The sequence below is a fragment of the Alosa alosa genome, chromosome 9 (genome assembly GCF_017589495.1).
Source record: "Alosa alosa isolate M-15738 ecotype Scorff River chromosome 9, AALO_Geno_1.1, whole genome shotgun sequence".
NCBI lineage: Eukaryota > Metazoa > Chordata > Actinopteri > Clupeiformes > Clupeidae > Alosa > Alosa alosa.
Window position 1 is genome coordinate 30,067,629 of NC_063197.1, and position 21,204 is coordinate 30,088,832.

Sequence of the window (21,204 nt, forward strand, 5' to 3'; positions counted from 1 at the left end):
GGCAATTTAATAATGGTTTACTTTCTCTGTTTTTGATTCAACATTTCTCTCTCTCTCTCTCTCTCTCTCTCTCTCTCTCTCTCTCTCTCTCTCTCTCTCTCTCTCTCTCTCTCTCTCTCTCTCTCTCTCTCTCTCTCTCTCGTGGGATAAGCACACAGCTCCAACAGTATGTACATCAGCAGATAGCATTCCGCCTTTGGAAGCCCAGACAGAGCAAATGTCCCCACTGTCCCCTCCGTTTTACCCGCACTGTCACACGGACGACCAGAAGCATGCAGGCACCCAAAATGCATACGGCTCCAAACAAGACGAACAACTGTGCAGTAGGACTGTAAGAGTGATACCCCCACCCCCAAAGTCTGCCCCCTGTCCACAGATACAGCCTGAGGTCCACACTCATCCATCTGTTTGCCAATGATACTAACACTATGACTCTTCTCCTCTCTGTATGTGTGTGTGGGTTCTTTTTTTGAAGCTAAACATTTTTGGTCTCATTTGTCTGTCTGTTTCTCTCACTGACATGATGGGACACTAGCCTTGCTGCTGTCTGTCGTTGTCTGTTGTTGTTTCTTGGGACCAGAGAGTTGACCTTCTTCCTTCCGCACTGAGCCCCAGATCTGTCAGATGCTTTACGAGTGGAGCTGAATGAAGAACCCATCCAGTCTGTTATATGCACTTCTGTATGATGGCCCTGATGATTATCTGCACGCTGTCTGTCTGTCTGTCTGTCTGTCTCTGTCTGTCTGTGTCTGTCTGTGTCAAGCTTCTAGTAGTGTTTCATGAATCGCCATTGAGGCTTACAGATGTCCAACAGAATAGATTGCCGATACAATTAAGTCCAGGCTGGGCCTGTACGTGATCTCCGCACTCTGACATGCACACTTAAAACAATGCAACACAAACATGTTTCACAAAATACATACAGTACACACACACACACACACAAACTGAGGTAAGGGACTCCTTTTCCTCACAGGACCAAGTGGCGCCCTTGTGTCACACTCAAATCTGGCCCTCACATGCTGTGTTTCTTCACGTTCTTGTGTTGTTTTTGTTCATGAGCGCCGCATACGTCTACCAAAGACTCAAGAGAGTTTTTAGCGGACCACCACTTTCAAGTCCAAGCACTCATGTAACACGTACACAAGGACGGACACACACACACACACACACACACACACGCACACACACACTTGCATACATGCCCTGCAGGGGACCCTTTGGCGAGCTGTTTTATTTATCTATTTATTTATTTAAATGTGTCTTGACCTGCCTGTGCTCAGAAAGGTCTTGGCCAAGCACAGTGCCATGTGCCCAGCAACGTTGATGAAGTTTACACACTCGCCTCATCCACTTGGTTCTTTGGTACTCTCAATATATACAAAATCAGTGTACACACACACACACACACACACACACACACAGACCCATCAATGGTACACTTAGTTCCCTCTTCAGTGTCACATTCTCACACATTGTTCCATCTATTTATTCGTATTTATATTCATTGTACTGAAAAAGTTGGATTCTGTGGTCTTGGCTTAAAAAAAACAAAATGCTGCTGCTTGTTTCTGTGAAATCATAAACGGTTATTTTGTTAGTGATGTATCTGCTCATATCAGGCAGGCCTCAGACATTAATTTTTAAGAGGTCTGGCCCATGAAGCCCTACTGGGGAGGGGAGGAGTTGGAGGGCTGCTTTTAATAAGTGGTAGTTTAGATTCATTGTTTTTTCTTCTCTGGGGATCGTTCTGATGAGCTCTACGCATCGAGACTGGGGCTCCTTTTTTTTCTTTTTCTCGATCATTCTAGCTGTTCTCCACAACTCCGACACTAACCCAGACTAACCCACCTATCAGTTTGCCGCAAGCTCTTAAAACCTTCCCGTGCACTCCAAACATCTTCTCAACCCCATTTCATCTGCATGTGTGTGAGTGTATTTCCCTGTTTTAAAAAAAAAAAACATTTCTGAACAACAAGGCTGTTGACTTCTTACTGTGAATACAACCATTTTGACCACTGAGCCCTGCAGGATACAGAGACCATGCTGGATGGAAACGGGTCACAATCATGTGATTTCAGTTCTCGTTGCATATAAATAATCTATGGAACCCCCACCCCATTTCTTTGAAGCTGATGGCACCCTCTTGTATAAAAGCAGTAGATTAATAATTCCGGTGTATAGAGAAAAAAGGGAAAGACAAGGATGAGATCTGAATGTACCACTCTGTGATCGAATGAGAGCAATTCCACACAGTCAAAGGGGACTTTTAACTTCTTTTTTGTTTTTGTTTTTGTTTTTGTTTTCAGTTGTGATTTGAGTTGTGATTCTTTCCTGAGTGTAGAGACGGAGTATCTTTTGAGCTTTTTGGTGTTTGTGTGCATGAAAGATTGTCTGTGTGTGCGTGTGCGTGTGTAAATGTCATGTCATATGTTGTTTTTGTTTTTGTTTTCTCAGTTTGTATGTATGCGAGTGACCGATGGAACATCACAATGTCCCCCCTAACCTGAACGAATAGACATGTGTCCCACATTAGTTGGATGTGGGGCCAAGTGTGCACTTTTAACATACTCTTTTGCCTTTTTTTGGTTTATTTTGTTTCGTTTTTCTACACTACCTTGTACGTCAAGTGCTTTTCTTTCCAAGGTTTTCTCCCTGTGTGGCGCCACCTGGTGGCCCTTAGCTCATAGTGTGCCAGCAGGGGGCCTGGAAAACACCCCAGATTGCTGAGGGCAAGCTGCACAGTATTGTGGAACAGGAGCAACTGTAACTACAAAGATGTAGTGCCATTAGAAACTGTGAATTTCTAAATAAAAATTCTCTGTTGTCTTTAACCTGTTATTGAAGACTTGATTATTTGTTTATTTTGACTGTATTTTGAAAGTTTTTTTTTTTATTTTATTTAAAAATGAGTCTTCTCAAGGTCCTTGGTGAGATCATCAGAATGTTAGATCTATGGTCAATATGGGAATTTACAATAACTGCCTGCAACAACTTTCCTCTTATTTCAACAACTCTTAGCTCACAGTATTTGAGAGATACATCAACTTGCATTTATATAGCACTTTATCAAGGCACCCAGAGCGCTTTACAGTGAAGGGGCAACTTCACTAACCACCACCAATGTGTAGCACCTACTTTACCTGTGTCAGAAAGCTCACCAATCAATGAATGAGCCAATTACACAGGGATTATTAAGGAATTATTATTATGAATGAGGTTGAGAATTTTGACAGGATAGGTTTTTAAGTTATTCTTTATTAGTCCTGTAGGAAGTTCCTATTGGGAATTTGTTCTCTGTATTTTACCCATCCGGGGGTAGTGTGTACGCACACGAGCAGTGGGCGGCCCTTAGCAGCGCCCAGGTAGCAGTTGGGGGTTGGGTGGGTGCGTTGCACCTCATTCATGGATGTGGGAGAGAGTGCTGTTCAATCACTCCGCCCCCTCACCCACATTTTCCTACCAGTGAGGGATCGAGCCACCCTTCGGTCACAAGTCCGATTCCCTAACCAGTAACCTTGGATGCCTTATAAAATGTGGTGAACAGGCTCGGACTGGTAATCTGTACAACCGGGTGGGTGATCTCCGGGATTTTTTCTTTTTTTTTAAAGTTATTTAGCCTATTTGCGGCCCGTCATGAAGACCTAGGCTTAGCCTATAAATGCAGTTGCATCTATTTGGATTGGGGGGTGACAGGTCAATCATTTTGGCCTCTTCATGACAGGTTCAGTGTGTGTTAAGATCGCCCCCCCTCCCCCTGCCCCACCCCTCAAGTGGATTTGTCCAAGCAGCCGCTTGGTTTGTGGGGAAATATAGCCTACGAGTCCATGCATGGTAGCCTAGGCTATATAAGTGCCCTCCGCTGGCTGGTGTTCACATCATCGCAGTTTAACCGTAAACAGCAATCAGAGGTGTCTAATTTTATTCCATAAATATATTGTTTTTATAGACGTAAGTTGCACGCGCTACGAAGAGCTTCCATTTACTGCACCATGTAGGCTACTGTAGTGCGGTTTCTGTCAACATAAAAAAAAAAAACTCCGGGTACCTACAATTTTCGCACAACTTGGTGGAAAAGTGTAGCACAGGTTAAAGAAAACCTATTCATGTTTGGACTCAAAAGGAACTTCAAAGTATTTCCCATATAGTAGCCTTTTAGCTCACAACGACAGTGAAAGTGGAACATGGAAAGTGGAAGTCTCTCCACCGGGTGTTACATTAGATGCACAATCAATCGCGAGTCGATGCACGTAAAAAGTATCAACTGGTAGGTTACAAGGGCGCGGGAGGAGATAGAGTTTTAAATGTATTATATATATTTTTTAATTACTAAATCGCTGTCTGACATGAGTCAAATAGCAAAAAAGGGTTATGGATTGATTCGAATATAGGCTTTAACAGTTATAAAAAAATTAATAGTTATAGAGATCAACGTGAACGTGAGTCAGTTACTGTAAAAACCGTAGCGTGGTTTCAGCTATTTGATAGCGATCAAGTGTGTAGGCCTACGGTTGATAGACATATTCTATGCGATTTACACGTTCAAAAAAGCATGGATAAGCTGAAAGAAACTTTAATTGTGTTGTACAGTTTTGCAAAATTAATAAATTATAGCTAGTGAAATTTCACTAGTCGCTAAGATAGAAATTATTAGGATAGGCCTTACATACTTGCTGTGGAGATGACACACTTTAGGCTATTCAGGAATTATTTGCGAAATCACTGCAGCCTGATTATTAGCCTATATTTAAAGCCAAACATCTCTGGTGTGGTTTTGACGATCAGAAAAGTAATTTTCCTTAGCTATACTGAAATAGGCTAATGATGTCAAGTGCGCTACTGTTGGGTTAGTAGCGCACTTGACATCATATTAGGCTACATGTTACATAAACATGTAATATATTTCTGAAACATGTCATATAAACATATTACATGTTTCAGAAATACTACCCATCCCTGGGAACAGGCAGATTGCATCTTTATAGTTGGCCATATAATGACATACTTAGGTTAATACTGTATTTCACCAGTTAGGGCACAAAAATGGCCAGTAGCTGCACTGTGTAGCCTATCTTGACATGTCTTTAAGTTTTGGGTTACAATATACAGGTAGTGGGCTCTCTGTTGATTTTAATGAGTAGGCCTAAGCCTAAAGTTACAGCATTTCTATCACAATTGACCAGACTTTGACCTTTTGTCTTCTTTAAACAAAATTCTGGCTATGATTGTTCCTTGTATTGCATCATGAGCCATCACTGCACCTGCATTCTACTGTTGTTAGCCTTAAGCCTAGCTCAGTCATTATGTTGTACCACATCACCCTCCATTAGAAGTGCAATGAGCTGCATTGAGCATAATAAACTGCATTTAGAATTCCAAATCCATATTTCCAGATATTTTGGTAAAAGTAACTTAAAAGTAATACAATAGTAGTGTAATGCCTTACAATTCAGAGACAGTAATATTATAATGTAATGAATTACTTTGAAATGACAGTAATAAGTAATACATAATATATTACGATTTTGAAGTAACTTGCCCAACACTGATTAAACCACATGTCACTGCTTGACTAAATGAAAAATATAGGCTAACTGAACATGCATGGAGATCGTCATAGTTGACAGAAATTACGATACTGATTTTATAATAACCTATAGGTCCAAATCTAAATGTTTGGGTTCAGTTTATGAAGTGTTGCTACAGCATGATACTGTTTGTTTGTTATTTATGGGGGGGAATCAGGGGGGGATTTTGGTATCGGTGGGCTTGTGTGTGTGGGTGGGGGGGTCGTCGGTCCAGTAGTGGGCCGGTCCAGGAGAAAATTGCCAGGGCCGAATTTTGTTCCCAGTCCGAACCTGGTGGTGAATGATGATAACTATGAGTGCCATGGGATGTTTAATGACCGCATCTCCTACAGCAGCGTCCTCGTTGCTGCATTGGGATTAATTTTTGGCCGAGGGAAGAGTCCCCCTTACTAGTCACCCACCAACACCACTTGCAGCAGCAGCAGCAACTTCAGATATCCAAGGAGATCTCCCATTCAAGCCCACACCTGCTTAGCTTCAGCAGAGACCAGGTATCCAGTGAGATGAGATTATAAGGTCCTTCTCTCTAGTAAGGGCTATTGTGGTCTGGCCAATCCACATGTGACTGGCTGAGATTCATACTGAAACCTTTTGCATGAGGAGCTGTACTAAGTGGTCTGTATTTATCATACTTTATAGCATAGTTTCGGTACAATTTCAAGCATTGTCTACCATCAATACTTTAATGACTATTTTTTGCTAACCACAAGTTTCATCCAAACACCAGATTGTTAAATACCAGAGACATTACCAGAAAGTTAATGTCTCAATTTCACATCCTTCCCCAGAAATCTTTCACATCCTGCTTCTGTTGTTACATTTCCTGTTAGGAACTAAACTACACTCATGTTGATGTTTTGAACTAAACTACACTCATGCTGATGTTTCTGTCCATTTTGTCAATCACCAGCCTTGAACAGTTCTGGTCAATACTGACCCATTTACCAGACTAGACTCACTTACCGGTCGGTGTCAGCTTTAAGACACTTTTTTTTGTCCAAAATCACCAAATGGATCTTCATGAGCCGTAGAAAGCATGAGTAAGTGAACCTGGTTTCCACTTTGAGCCAGACACCATATACTTCTCGTTCCATGTTAAAAGTGCACACCAAAATCATAGGAATGTTTTATTTTACAATATTTAGTGTAGTGCAGATTGTCAATTATTTCAGAGTACAGTTGTTTATACGTTTAGCATAAACTTTGTCCTGTTGTGTGATTCCCTTTAGTTTTTAGTTATTTTTTCTCAAAAATAATCTCAGTGCGATGTCTGGCCTGAGAATCATTTCCATTTGAGATAGAGTGTGCTCTGTGAGATTAAACATCTCACTGTTACAATCTTGTGATCATAGGTCAGATTTCCCTTTTTAAAGCTTCCCTTTTTTTTCTGATTACCTCTGGTCAATTCTAAAATAAAAAAACATGTCTATCTATACTACATTAAATATAGGACATTCTTAAAAGAGGCACTGCATGTCTGAACACAAAAACTGGCTAATGGTTCCCAAAAGGGTCCCCGGTTCCCTTAGTGGTTCCAGTTGTTCCGTGTTAGTTCACTGAGGCATGATCAGAAGTTTCCTCAGGTTCCATCAGCCCGTTAATGACCGGCAATCCTGCAAGGTCAAAAAATAACTTAGCATCTTACTGCATGAACGCATATAGCAGCTCAACATACATTACGAACATAACAGATCCTTATATATATCATCTGTCTTGTGAAGACCTGGAGGTTCAACATATTTAATATTCATATTATAGGAGTTCACATCATTTGTGAATATTTTAAGTTTTCTGTGAAAACTATCTATTCATGGGTTTTATCAGGTCCCTTTCCACAGGTGTATAAAATCAAGCACTTAGATTATGAATGCAGACTGCATGGTGCTTGATTAATACACCTGTGGAAAGGGAGCTGATGAAACCCATGAATACAAGGCAGAAAGAGGTTCTGGGCCAAGTGGTAGCTAAACTACTGACAACTGTCATTTTTTATTACTAAATAATGGGAACTCCTTAAATGCATTCAACAGAACCACAGATGTGCTCAGGAACCTTCCTGATTCTGGTCAATCAAAATGATCGCAACATGATCATATATCAGTGAAATCAGTCAGAGTGCTCTTTCATTGATCTTCATTGTGACATCAGTGAAAGTGATCTCTCATTGGCCTGTTAACTGCATCACTCATTTCTGATTGGCAGAGCCTTCCTGAGGGAGGCCACATTCTCACCGTTTGGCTCATTGTTGACAAGTTGTTCTTTTTCAACTGTAATGCACAACAACATTGTGTTTGGATATAGGGCCCACTACACACATCCCCCCCCACATTATTTACTCAAAACATTTACTCCAAAATTACTTTACAGAGGCAAACACACAGAAACACTTAAAGGATCCAAGATCTCTGTTTCTTAAGGTCACCGAGTACTGTCGGTACAGTGTAGCACTGTAGATTAGCAACTCGAGCTAGGTAGCTGTTCATACGGACAGCACTCGGTGACCTCAAGAAACAGAGATCTATGCGAAAAATTGCCAGACTTCTCCTTTAAGTCAATCCTATTCAGAGGGACAGCCTAGGTGCAGTGCTATGAGTAAACCATATGAAGCACCAGCAACCCTGTCACCAGTGAGAAACATCTCCCTGCTTCTTTATCACACGCTTCCATAAATCTTGTTCTTCCACAACTTTATCAGTTAGCGTCATATCACGGCATCAGCGTTAGCACTGAATTCACACTGGAGGCGCGGGGTGGACTCACTGTGTCGAAGGCTCACGGGCCAGATGAGGAGAGAGCAGAGGCCCAGCGTAGCAGCGACAGCCACCCCTCCTGTCACGCCGACCATCACATAGTGGTAGTACCACACACAAGCTGGGCAACACACCTGTGTGCTGAGCCAATCAAAACACATGCACACGTGTAACAAAACACACATACAGCGACGTTTACAACTAGACGTGGTCTATTTGATGACAGAAATAAGAAAGCATGGCACGGCAACATGTTAAGAAAGCAAATAGGTTTTTTTTTTTTTTTCATTTAAGAAAATACTGCACACAGTTGGAAAAAAAAACTGACAGCACATGCAGTTGTGCTCTCTCTCTCTCTCTCTCACACACACACTTACTGGCATGGATGGAGGCTCTGGATCAGCATGACAACCAAACCATTGGCCACCTTGTCAGTGAAGCTCATAGCACCGTACACAAATGCTCCACTTTGCTGTAATTGTACACAAACACAGAGGATTAAAACATCATAACATCAGGCAGTAAACCACTCGTGAGAAAGATGAATAATCAAGGGAATGCCAATTCAGAATGCTTCAATATTTGGTCTAATTCTCCCCAAATCAATCATCCAACACTTTTTCAATGATGATTTCAATGATTTCATTTCAGTTTATTTATGACCTGACAAAAAACAAGGTATCTCTGATTACTCATGACTGACAAAAAAAAAAATATTTGTTTGGTTTGTGAATAACAGGAAGAAAAATTTCTCAATCGTGTTAGATGTGGCAACTCAGTGAGAACAAACAGTTGTCAAAGTCAGTGTTTGACATGTCCCTGTTGTGGTTAAAAGACAATGTTTATTTATTTATATATATATATATATATATATATATATATATATCACACAGCGGGGAAAATAAGTATTGAACATGTCAGCATTTTTTTCAGTAAGTATACTTCCAGTGAGGCTATTCGCATGAAAATTTCACCGGACATTAGTATTAACTTAGGTAATCCACACATATATAAAAATCCAAACATTAATGTCTAAAAGTAGTGTTATGAGTAAAAAAGTGGAATGGCACAGGGTAAAACTATTGAACACGCTAAGAAAAAGCAGTACACAAAGGCGAGGAATGACAAGGAACAAACTGGAATCTATAAGTAGTTAGAGAAATTGTCCCTCCTGTCTGTGCAAATTGATATAAGATGGGTTAGTACATACTGGTGGGCTATAAAAAGGTTTTTTATTACCAAGGTGTCACACAAGAAACATTTCATGATGGGTAAAGGCAAAGAGCTCTCCCAAGACCTTTGCAACCTTATTGTTGCAAAACATATCAATGGAACTGGTTACAGATGCACTTTAAAACTTCAGAATCATCCAGCAAGCAATATTGGAGCCATTATCTGCAAGTGGAAGAAACATCACTGCATCATCAACTGGCCATGCACAGGATCTCCTTGCAAGATTTCTGACCAGGAAGTCAGAAGGATAGTCAGAAGAGCCAAGGACCACTCTGAGAAAGCTCCAGAAAGATTTGAAGGCAGCAGGTACAATTGTTACAGAGAAAATCATAGGTAATGCACTCCACCGCCATGGCCTCTATGCACGCTCATCCCGCATGACTCTATTGCTGAAGAAAAACATGTCAAAGCTTGTTGAAGGTTTGCTACACAACATTTGAACAATCCTATGAAATACTGAGAGAATGTATTCTGGTCAGGCAAGAGCAAAATTGAACTTTTCAGATGTCATACTACACACCATATTTGGAGGAGAAATGGCACTGTGCATCACCCTAAAAATACCATACCAACAGTGAGGTTTGGAGGTGGTGGAATCATGGTGTGGGCTGTTTTTCATCTCATGGCACTAGCAGACTTCATACAGTTGAAGGAATGATGAATGGAGTCATTTTGTTCTGGGAGAATCTTTACTTCCACCAGGATGATGAGGATGAGACATTGCCATTCAGCAAAGGAAGCTCTCAATTGGTTTCAGAGAAAGGAAATCAAGGCCCTGACTTCAATTCAATTGAACAGTTTTGGAAGTTAACTAAAGATCAGGATTCACAAGAGGGACCCCTGAAATATTCAATATTAAAGGACTATCTGTTTAAAAGAATGGGCCAAACTCACACCAGAATACTGTGACTGATTAGTTTCATCATACAGAAAATGCCTTGAAGCTGTCATCACGAATAAAGGCTTTTCCACAAAGTATTTAAGAAATTTCAGCAGGCGTGTTCAATACTTTTTTCCTGTGTCATTCCACTTTATTACACATAACTCTACCTATGGACATTAATGTTTGGATTGTTTTATATGAGTGGATTATCTGAGTTAATTCTAATGTCTGGTGAAAATTTCATGCAAATAGCCTCATTGGAAGTATACTTACTGAAAAAAATGTTGATGTGTCCAATACTTATTTTCCCCGCTGTGTGTAATGTATATATATATATATATATATATATATAAATTTGTATTTTTGTAATTGTTTTTTCATATTTATTGTAATATTTCAGTGATAAGTCAGTGATTACACACATTTGGCACAGCTTCATCATTGTTACCTGAAGTTAGGCTGCTGACATTCAGGAGGACTAATACTGTACACACCAGTATCACTTTTAAAGACGCAGTGAAGGCTGTCCACTTCCTCAAGGAAATAGAGATGTTGAGAAGAAAACATCTCTGTGCCACAAAAGGGCTCTTAATACCAAGCCAAATGTAAACACAGCCCAGGTGGAGTAGCCACTCAGCAAACTTTGAAGGCCAAATCAAGCACCCCTGTTATTAAGTGCAGCATACAGAGTTCCTTGTCACCGAGTAAAGAAGTAGGTACCCAGTAGCATTAACCCCAGCAAACACATACCTTTAGGGAACTCAAGTAATACCTTTAGGGAACCTTCCCAGAATGTTCCCTATAGGTTCCCTAAAGTGTATGTGTTTGCTGGGACACTATCAGCCAGTCACAGCAGACATGCTAAGCAACGGCAAGGTTTTTAATCATGTAGTATCTCTGAAGTTCAAATCCAAACAAACAACAAAAACAACAACAACAACAACAACAACAACAACCACAACAACAACCACAACAACCACAACAACAACAACAACAACAACAACAACAACAACCCTTTCACCCTCTGAGACTTACTGTCTGGTCCCCGATGAGGTCAGCGGTCAGTGAGAGCGACATGACGAGGATGGTGGCGGAGCCTGTACCCAGCAGGATGGCCGCACCATACACGGCCGAACCCATGTGGATGTCCAGCAGCGCCCAGTAGGCAAACGCCATGATCAGCAGCAGGCCAGTGAAGTAGGTCAACTGCCAGGGTGGACAGAGGGAGCACACTGGTCTTAGAATCTGGCGCGCACCACAGTTCCAGAACACTTAGCATACACAACAGCCAGTCCCCCATTGTAAACTTACTAATTACCAACCATTTCGTTCGAAAATTCTAAAACAACTATGTTTTTTAATACTTCAAAATAACATTTGATAAATGAACCTAACATTTTTTATTTTTTAGTAGCCATAGGTGTGTAGATTTGAACAAAATCTAGTTTGGTTCCTACCGGGGCTTTTACTGCCTGAAATATCCGATTTTGTTTACCACGCTCGGAGTTTAGTGCTGGGCTGGTGGGTGCCTATTCCCAACCTTTCACCGCGCACATCAGCGGTTAGCCGAAATTCTCATTCAATTCAAAATTCCACTGAAGCTCCAAAGCGGTTTGTACCGCGCAGCCTTACAAGACTGTTTACAGCTCTTCAAGTCACGGTAAAATGTAATTTTTGGTACATAGCTAATTTAGATACACTTATGGTGTGGGTGCTTGTGTTTCTTTAGGAATCCGCCGTCTTGGTTTATATAGAAATGAATATTAAGTGACACATACACGTAAGAGGTTGGACATACAGGGCGGTTGGTAATATGTGACATTTCGATACATGAATTAAGCCTCACCCTCATCAGGCCTAAGCCATGTCCAGGAAACAGGCCATACGTGTATAATTTACATGGCACATGTATACTATTAAACTTGCTTGACCACCAAGTGGCCATCCAGGACATGTGTTACAACATACACTGTGCTCTGAGCGATGTTGGTACAGTTGCTGGAACAGTTTGTTATGTTTTTATGGCTCAGGTTGGACCAAGTTGTTTTTGTTGCCATTTTTGGAGCCTGGGCTGTCCACAGATGTGCTCAGGGGAGGTACATAAGATTATGTATGACCCAACCCATATTCTCAATCAGGAACTAGAGTTGCTACCCTCAGGTAGACGATTTAGAATGCCGAACTGCAGGTTAAAGAGGTATAAAAACTCATTCATCCCAGCTGCCATTAAGATGCTAAACAGCAACAAATGACTGTGTTACCTACTTGTACACTTTTAGCCCCACTGTGTTGTGCACTTTTTGTGTGTTTTTGTGATTGTGTCTGTTGTGGATGATGCAGTGAGGTATGTTTGTATTGTCTATACTCTGTGTATATTTTATGTGGTATGTTGTAAGTGTGTGACGCAGTGACTGCAGCCCAAGACAAATTTCCCCCCTGGTGGACATTAAAGTATATTTTATCTCATCTTATCAGATCCCGCGTTTTTACAGTGTATTCATGGCACAGGCAGCTAGCGGATGTTTGCTGTATGTGTGATGTTGCTGTATGCGACAAAAAATATTTTAGCTTAGAAACCGCGTAACATCGCTTAGAGCACCTTTAAATGTAACCTACATAGCTATTTTACATTATTATGGTGGTGCACTATGAGTACTATCCTCTGCAAAAAGCACAGATGTTAATGTATGGGAGAATCTCTTATAATGCATCTACTAGCATCTGCAGTGGTGCAGTACTTCAAAACGCACTGAATGGTGTATAGTGCACATGGTGTGCACATGGTGTAGTGCATATGGCGTATAGTGCACATGGTGTATAGTGCACATGGCGTATAGTGCACATGGTGTATATGGCGTATAGTGCACATGGCGTATAGTGCACATGGCGTATAGTGCACATGGCGTGCACATGGTGTACAGTGCACATGGCGTACAGTGCACATGGCGTACAGTGCACATGGCGTACAGTGCACATGGCGTATAGTGCATACACTATAAAAGTATGCAAAATACTAGACATGCATGTGGGCTCTCACACGCACACAAACATACGCACACACACAATAACGCGCACACAAACCTACACGTACACACACACACAACCTCATGTGCACACAAACATACTGTACACACACATACAGCACACACAGAGAAAGTCTTACACTTTTGCCAATCAGCTTGCTGACAGGCTTCATGATGAGGGAGGAGGCGAAACCACTGACATACATGACCAGAGGAATGGTGGCGATGTAGTTCTGCAAAAACAAGAGGCACAGATGAGGCGAAAGGGGACAAGCAAACAAGGCCGAGCCCCACAACCAGAAGTGAAACCACCCCAAGCCCTTATAAATAATCCCTCTTGAGAGGACTTTTGCAAATGATAGCAGTCACCATGACACTACAAATTCTGCAGTCACCATGACACTACAAAGACTGACAGCAGTAATGGGTGCAAAACTGCGGAGAGTGGACGCCTTACCTTGGGTAACATGAGGGTGTTGGTGAGATACATGGAGACATAAGTCTGGGAGAGGTTGACTATGAGCCGGGTCGACATGTAGAGGAAAGCCACCTGACAGAAGTCAAAGACACACAAACACGCGCGCACACACACACACACACACAGAGAACCAAGTTTCAATCTGAAACCTGACCACTAACCAACATTAGTTATCTGCATACATTTTATCTGCATGTGAGCAGATTAACAATTTCCTGACCACAGACAGCACCATTTCAACAACTGCATCTGGTCTATCTTAAAAATGATACTGTACTGACCACAAAAAGAGTGGTGATTCATCAATAATATCAATAATCAATCAATAACACTCCAGCCATGTTAAAAACACTGTATTTTTCTCAGGAATGTTGTACTGTGCTTGCTTGTTGTCTGTTTGTCGCTTATCAGTTGTTTGTTAGTGTTATGGTTATGGTTATGGATTTGGCAGACGCCTTTGTCCAAAGTGAAGTGTAGTGTAGTGTGCTACCTGTTGTGTGTTAGTGTGCTACCTGTTGTGTGTTAGCGCTGTTTTGTGTTAGCGTGCTACCTGTTGTGTGTTAGTGTGCTACCTGGTAAAAGGATGGCTGCAGAAGCCAGTGTTTCCACTGCAGCCGGGCTGTGGTAGGTTTGGGAGTGTTGAGGAGGAGGGGCTGCCGTTCGCCAGGCTCAGAGTCGCCGGTGGCATAGCTCTTCTCTCGGGTGCCCACGTGGAAGAGCAGCGAGGTGACTGCCCCAATGCCCAGCACCAGCAGACTCAAGTTCTGCACACACACACACACACACAGTGTTTAGGAAGATGAGATGGAAGCTGGGGAGTGTGAGCAGTGAGTGATGGCTTGTGTGAGGGAACAGAAGGGGAGGTAACAGGCAATTCATTAGGTACACATAAAATGTGTATGATAGATTATATTAACAAACACATCTGAGAGTCATTGGTATGCACATGTATGCAAGCACGAACACACACACACACACATATATGCGCGCACACACACACACACACACACACATATATGCGCACACACACACACACACACACTTGTTGGAGTGAGGTGCCCGGTGCTAACTCACTCTGAAAACAGGAATGTCAGCCGGCCCCAGGTTGTCCGTGCTCTCCTCCTGTAGGTGGAAGAGAACCCAGGCCGCACCGAAGACAGTGATGTTTGCCACCACTGTAAACGCATACCTGCACAAACAACTCAAAAATTACATTTGGCTCCAGTCGTCTGTTACCAAACCTCTCATCCAACCGAGGCTCCTGCTGAACCACTCATCAGAGCTATGCCTCTAACTCCATCACAAAAACATATTGAGGGGCTATCCAGGATTTTGATTAGCTCATACGCTCACCAAAGTGGTTGTAAAGTAAATTCTGAGAGGTAAAATAAAAAAATAAATAAAAACCTGTCTCACCTTCAGAGGCAGACTCGCAGGCCAGCCTCCACTCTGGTGTCTGGTAGTCACATGATAAGCTCAGGACCTCTCTCTCTCTCTCTCTCTCTCTCTCTCTCTCTCTCTCTCTCTCTCTCTCTCTCTCTCTCTCTCTCTCTCTCTCTCTCTCTCTCTCTCTCTCTCTCTCTCTCTCTCTCTCTCTCTCTCTCTCTCTCTCTCTCTCACACACACACACACACACACACACACACACACACACACACACACACGAAGGGAAAGGGCTCACTCACCTGAAGGCAGTGAGTTCCACCTTGGCATACTCGCAGGTCACGAGCTCGGGGATAAGTGACAGGTGGGAGATTTGAGTGGCCGCCCAACCAAACTGGAAGATTACAATGAAGGGGAGAAAGTAGATGACACCAGCCCACTGTGGTGTGCCGCCATTGCAGCCAATGCACTGGTTAAAGATGAAAGCAAATGACACCAACACACTCACTGTGCCTGGGGGCAGACAAAACACACCACGTTAATATTCAGGTGTGTTCCTGTGTAGACTAATGTTATCTCGCTTTCATTTCAGGTGAAGAACAACGCTGGTGACTCACCGACCAAATGCCATGTTTTCCTTTTCCCGTACGTCCCGCATCCTGCTGTACGATCGGACTCGTAACCAATGAGCGGCGTACAAACTCCATCTGCGATCTGACCGACTAAAAGAAGGATCCCTGCGTATGTGTTCCCAAAACCTAGTACTGAGTGGTAGTATACCAGTAGGTAGGTGAACCACATAGAGGCACACAAGTCGTTTAAAAAATGTCCCACCGCATAACTTAGACGTCGACAGAAGTGTAAATACGACGGGCTGTCAGACATGACCGTGGCTCGAGTTTTCCCTTTCTGAATACAAGAGTGCAAACTAATAAACTATTGAATATATTTACAAACTAACTGTTTATTGTCGTAGCACGAGACTGTAGCCTATAAACAAGCGTAACACCCATATTTGCTTCATACCCCTGCATTCAAAGGGTAAGCGTTGCCATGAGTGTCGCTTATCCAATTCTCAGAAGGGAACGCTTTCCCGGTCTAGTCAGCTGACAAGCACGTTTTAAATCGATGCTGATTTAGTGTGAATGATCCATTATTCTTGACTGCCGCGGTGGTATGAAAAGCCAGATGTTTTCACGTAATCCGGTAGGCTAGTCTAATCCTATTATCAATTAGTAGGCTATGAAGTGATAATTCTCAGTTTAGCCAGGTTTAGCACCATTTGTTGTGGTGTTGTGTGTCTGTAATGGCCGCCACTTGTGACGCTTTGTGATGTCTACTGTAAAGTCACGCCCACTGGATTGCTCAGCGGTTTCTTGACTCCATCAGAGGAAATTTCATTTTAGTAGGGCGGTTAAAGGAACCATATGTAAGAAATGTATCTCAATTAATCATAAAATGGCCCTGATATATCACTGACAACAGTAATCCGGCCAGGATATTGTCATTTAAAAAGTGAAGTTGCAGCCCTCAACTGATGTTGATGTTGTGTTTTGTCATGTCATGTTGTGTTTTGGCCTGATGCGCCACCCTCCACCTATCAACTAATCACAAAGTCAGTAGTGTTTCGGTATCCGGTATCCGGGTTGGCAACCTCAAATCAGAGGGGAGGGGGAGGGGATACACCTCTCTACAGTAATTTGAAAGTGATTGCAGTACCAGTTTTGGCCACAATCTTACATATGGTTCCTTTAAGTGCAAAAACCGATCACTTTGCGATAAAAGCATCAAATTTGGTAGGTAGGCTCACAAAGGGGGTCTGATCAGATTTAGGACCGTAGGCCCTCAAAATTTGACCCCTGTGGGTCATGGCGGCCATTTTTCAAAATGGCTGCCAAGTATGGATTTCGTAACGGGAAAATGAATTAAAAGCTGCCAGAAACATAAAATGCAATAACACATTTCACCATAAATACATGTAAATATGAGCACACTTTCACAAAGAAGGTCTTTAAACTTTAAAATATAAGATATGCTTCAAAATGTGTTCCTGTAATACTAAATATTACTACATGGGTTAATGAATGATCTATAAATTCATGTTATGTGATCAAAATTAGACATAACAATGACAAATGATTAAGAGTTGATCTTTGTCTGATCTCTACCATAGCAATTCACGAATGGTGATACAAAAAGGTCAACTGTTTTTAAACAGCTTACATAGAAAGGTTTTTTTTTGTCTTTTTAATGTAGGCCTGCATAACAAGAAACAGAACAAATAACCAGTAGTTCAACTCTTCATCAGCATCAGTTGAGCTTTGAATATTAACACAAAATTTAATTAATAACATTACATATTATGTATACAAGATTATAACGTCCATGCTGAATTCAATGACGACTTATGTCTCGGTCAAGAAGCAAAAAAATTATTAACACAGCTTTACACTCTCTGACATTCTCCCTCACATAAACATAAAGCAGTACACTGCAGTGATGCTGCTCTGCATTTGCATTGTTTAATATAGACTTTTGTACATTTGCAGACAATAAGTTCATAGCAGGCTTTAGATGCTTCAGCAAGTGAGGTCCAGTATGGTTCAAAACTGCCACCCTCTGTTTTGACCCACCCCCATTTAGATGGACGAGGCAAATGAGGAGAAGGCGGTAATACTTGGTCCCCAATATGACCACCCTGACATCTTGCCCTTTTCACCACCATTTCTCTCAGGACCGAGGCTGTTTGCAATTTCATGTGCTGCAATGTGCCTAAAATTCTTCCCTGTTCCAAATGCAACCCAGAGTTCAGTGTCACCAAGGCATTTGCACCACAGAAACTGCCAGCACTACGACATCAACAGTTTGATGGCCATTCTGCGCAGCATGAGATGCATGCAAAATCATCCTGCTATCTGCTTCCTCATGTTTGCATGGAGATAAAGCACATGTCAGGCAGCTGTGACTTAACCAAGATGTCTGAAAGGTATTGAAAAAGATCTGTTTTAGTTTGATTCACCCTTAGAAAGCTCTGCCAGTTCGCTGGCAAAGCTGCTTCAGCACATACACGCCTGTGAATCCCTTTACCACACTTTGCTCTTGCAGTGCCTTTGATGGAGTCGGCAAAGTACCTGTCCCGTACCAAGTCAACACAAGTTGATTTTTGATGACACAAGGAAATATAAGGAAGGAACACTTGATGTAGCCTGGATACCATGACTTTGCAGAGAGTCTGGCCTAGATCCATTGGCAAACGTTTATTTCCTGGTTAGTGGACGCTTGTCTGAAGTTTGAAATCATTGGAGTTCAATTACTAACGTTTGGTAATGACGTATGTTGACCACGGGGGACACAACGATAACAACAGGCTTGCAACTTAAACGTAAGCACTCTCAGGAACACCCTCTGTTCACTGGTTGGTTCGGAGACAAGTTGCCGAAGTAAACGAAGTGAACGAGAGCTATTCCAGACGGAGTACTGTAGGGAAATGTAATTGAGCGGAAATACGTAGACAGGCGGAGTCGGGCTACACTTGATGGGCATACTCTGTAAATCTTTCTTGAGCCAGTAGGCTTGAGCATTATGATTGCTGATCCATCAAGGACAACACAGAAGACATTGGGAGCCTCTGACTTGGGAAGACAACCTTCTTCAAGACAAAACAGGAGGTCACTCTTGCTTACTCTCACTGACTGAGCTTGCCATTCTCAGAGAAAGCAGGAGGGCAGGGCTGATTTTCATGGCGGAAGAATTCCTCAAGATTTCTATCCCTGTTCTGTCAACCTACAGTATGTAAAGCTATGAGAAGAGTTCCATATCATTTCTGAGAGTCACTAATCTTTATTGACGGTTGCTGGGAGTTTTCATAGAACTTGTTCAGAAGACCTTCAAATTTATTTTGACAAATGTGATCATAAATGGATTTTGTTCTATTCACTAGGCGATCAAGTGTAAATGCCTTGAATTGATCTTGTCCAATTTGATCAACATTCTGCACAGTCTTTGCCGCACAAGGGTCAGCTATTTCTTTTGAATCAAGCACAATGATATCCCTGCTCTCCTCTTCAAATGGGTTCCCAAGTTTTTGGATCACCTTTACAAGGCACTGAACATCCCTAGCAAATTTCACTTGGACACTTGGGCTTTGATCATGGTGATGCCTAATTCAAGCCACTCTGATGTGCCTCTTCAAATTATTGGATAACCCTAGCCACTTCAGGCCCAGCAACCATCCACCGCCGCAGTGCACTAGGATTGCCTAAGCCAACGGCTCCACCATCCCCCACGGGCATTATTCTCCTCATGGGCTTGATCACTCTCTTTGTCTTCTGCACAACAAAATTGCCAGCCAAGAACTCCTTGTAAACTTGTGGATGCTTGGTGGGGAGCTCTGCCATGTCCCTCAAATGTACCAGAATCCATCTGGCATAATTGATATGATCAAGGGCGAAAAACCATGGTGTGAGGTCAGCCAAGGCATCAAGATACATGTTAAAAGAGCCCAGCCGCAGAGACCTTACAAAGATAAAAAAAAAAAAAAAAACAGCTCAAGCACCATAACTGTGGCCCAATACTGAAACTGTGGTACTGTATCATTTTGCCTCTTGCACCATTCATCAAAGCTCAGCACATCACTAGAGGAATGCATATTCATGAAATTATCATATGTAGCACGTTGCAAAATGTACAATGCAGCCACTGTTACTTGGTGGGCTCTCTTCGTACGAGCAACATGGGCACTTTTAAGAAAGTCAGCTGTGCCTGTTGTGGTAATGTCTGCTTGAACAAGAGCCTCTACCCAACCACTTCCTTGCAGCCAGTCCCCTAAAGTCCTCAAGAATGCCATCTCAATGTGGAGACCCCAAAAAGAATGACAATTTCACCATATCTATCTGGCCACTTCCACTGTATTTGCTTGGCCAAGGCAAATAGTGTCTGTTCAAAGGCAATCGCAGGGGTTTGCTCTGGATGCAAATGATTAATTGCATTTCTGATGACATCCACTGAGTGCCTGATCATTGCAACTGTGTGTAATATTTCTAGTCAATGTGAGAGCATTTACAGAGCAAAGAATTCACTGAGATTAGCTTTTAGTGGTATAAACTAGCCGTACAAGAGCACAGAGTTAATGAAATAAATAGGATGAATTGCAGCTAGTTTAGATAACCAGCCTAAATTAAATTCTGTGGAAATGTACACTAACTTTATTTCACAGAATCCTAACTCTAAATTTCTGCAGACTAAAATCTATTTTACGTTATATTTGCCTGTTTGAGTTATGTTTACTCATTTGCAGTACACTACACTATTTTTACTGAGTAACAGTGAGAGACACATTCAACTGACTTTGCCTTTATCTCCCTTGTAGTCAAGAGTAAAACATCCCACCAGTTCCCTAGATTTTAAAGAGAATAATATTCAACTGTGGCCACCACGAGATGAAACCTACTGACTAAGGAGGAGTCACTGACAAACTACCAAGTAAAAATTGTGCGTATTAGTATATGCACACAATTTAATATTACATATTTAAATATGCATTTAAAAAGTACATAATTTCTGATAGATATCATAATAACCTCTTTTCCTTTTTGCTTAAAAATGAACTGGATTGATTAATGACCAAATGTGCAAAATTTGTAATTGTTTTTTCTGTCATTTCTGTCATCTATCCATTATGACATTATGAAATCCATATTTGGCAGCCATTTTCAAAATTTCTATATATATATATATATATATATATATATATATATATATATATATATATATATATATATATACATATATCTTGTATTTAGTTAATATATAATAACATATCTTGTATTTTAAAGTTTAAAGACCTTCTATGTGAAAGTGTGCTCAT

The 21,204-nt window shown here is 41.6% G+C and overlaps 1 protein-coding gene across 2 annotated transcripts; it reads right to left on the reverse strand.

Annotated features, from left to right (window-relative positions):
- Nucleotides 1–6,702: 6,702 nt before the first annotated feature.
- On the reverse strand, nt 6,703–16,652 carry mfsd12a (major facilitator superfamily domain containing 12a). Of its 2 annotated transcripts, XM_048251495.1 has the most exons (11): nt 15,956–16,652; nt 15,641–15,851; nt 15,030–15,144; nt 14,528–14,719; nt 13,935–14,027; nt 13,618–13,710; nt 11,490–11,660; nt 8,716–8,810; nt 8,349–8,479; nt 7,820–7,855; nt 6,703–7,201 (listed from the first exon to the last, which is right to left on the reverse strand). In XM_048251495.1, the coding sequence occupies exons 1-11, from the start codon at nt 16,221–16,223 to the stop codon at nt 7,137–7,139; spliced, it is 1,470 nt and encodes a 489-aa protein (XP_048107452.1). In that variant the 5' UTR covers nt 16,224–16,652; the 3' UTR covers nt 6,703–7,136. The 2 variants fall into 2 exon arrangements, with proteins under 2 accessions (XP_048107452.1, XP_048107453.1); XM_048251496.1 differs by lacking the exon at nt 7,820–7,855.
- Between the last annotated feature and the right edge of the window lie 4,552 nt (nt 16,653–21,204).

Coding starts and splice junctions, on each gene's coding strand:
- mfsd12a (XM_048251495.1), bottom strand. CDS start 16,223: ATGTCTGACAGCCCGTCGTATTTACACTTCTGTCGACGTCTAAGTTAT. Junction 14,720..15,029: donor CTGACATTCCTGTTTTCAGA/GTGAGTTAGCAC, acceptor GTGTGTGTGCAG/AACTTGAGTCTGCTGGTGCT. Junction 13,711..13,934: donor ACACCCTCATGTTACCCAAG/GTAAGGCGTCCA, acceptor TTGTTTTTGCAG/AACTACATCGCCACCATTCC.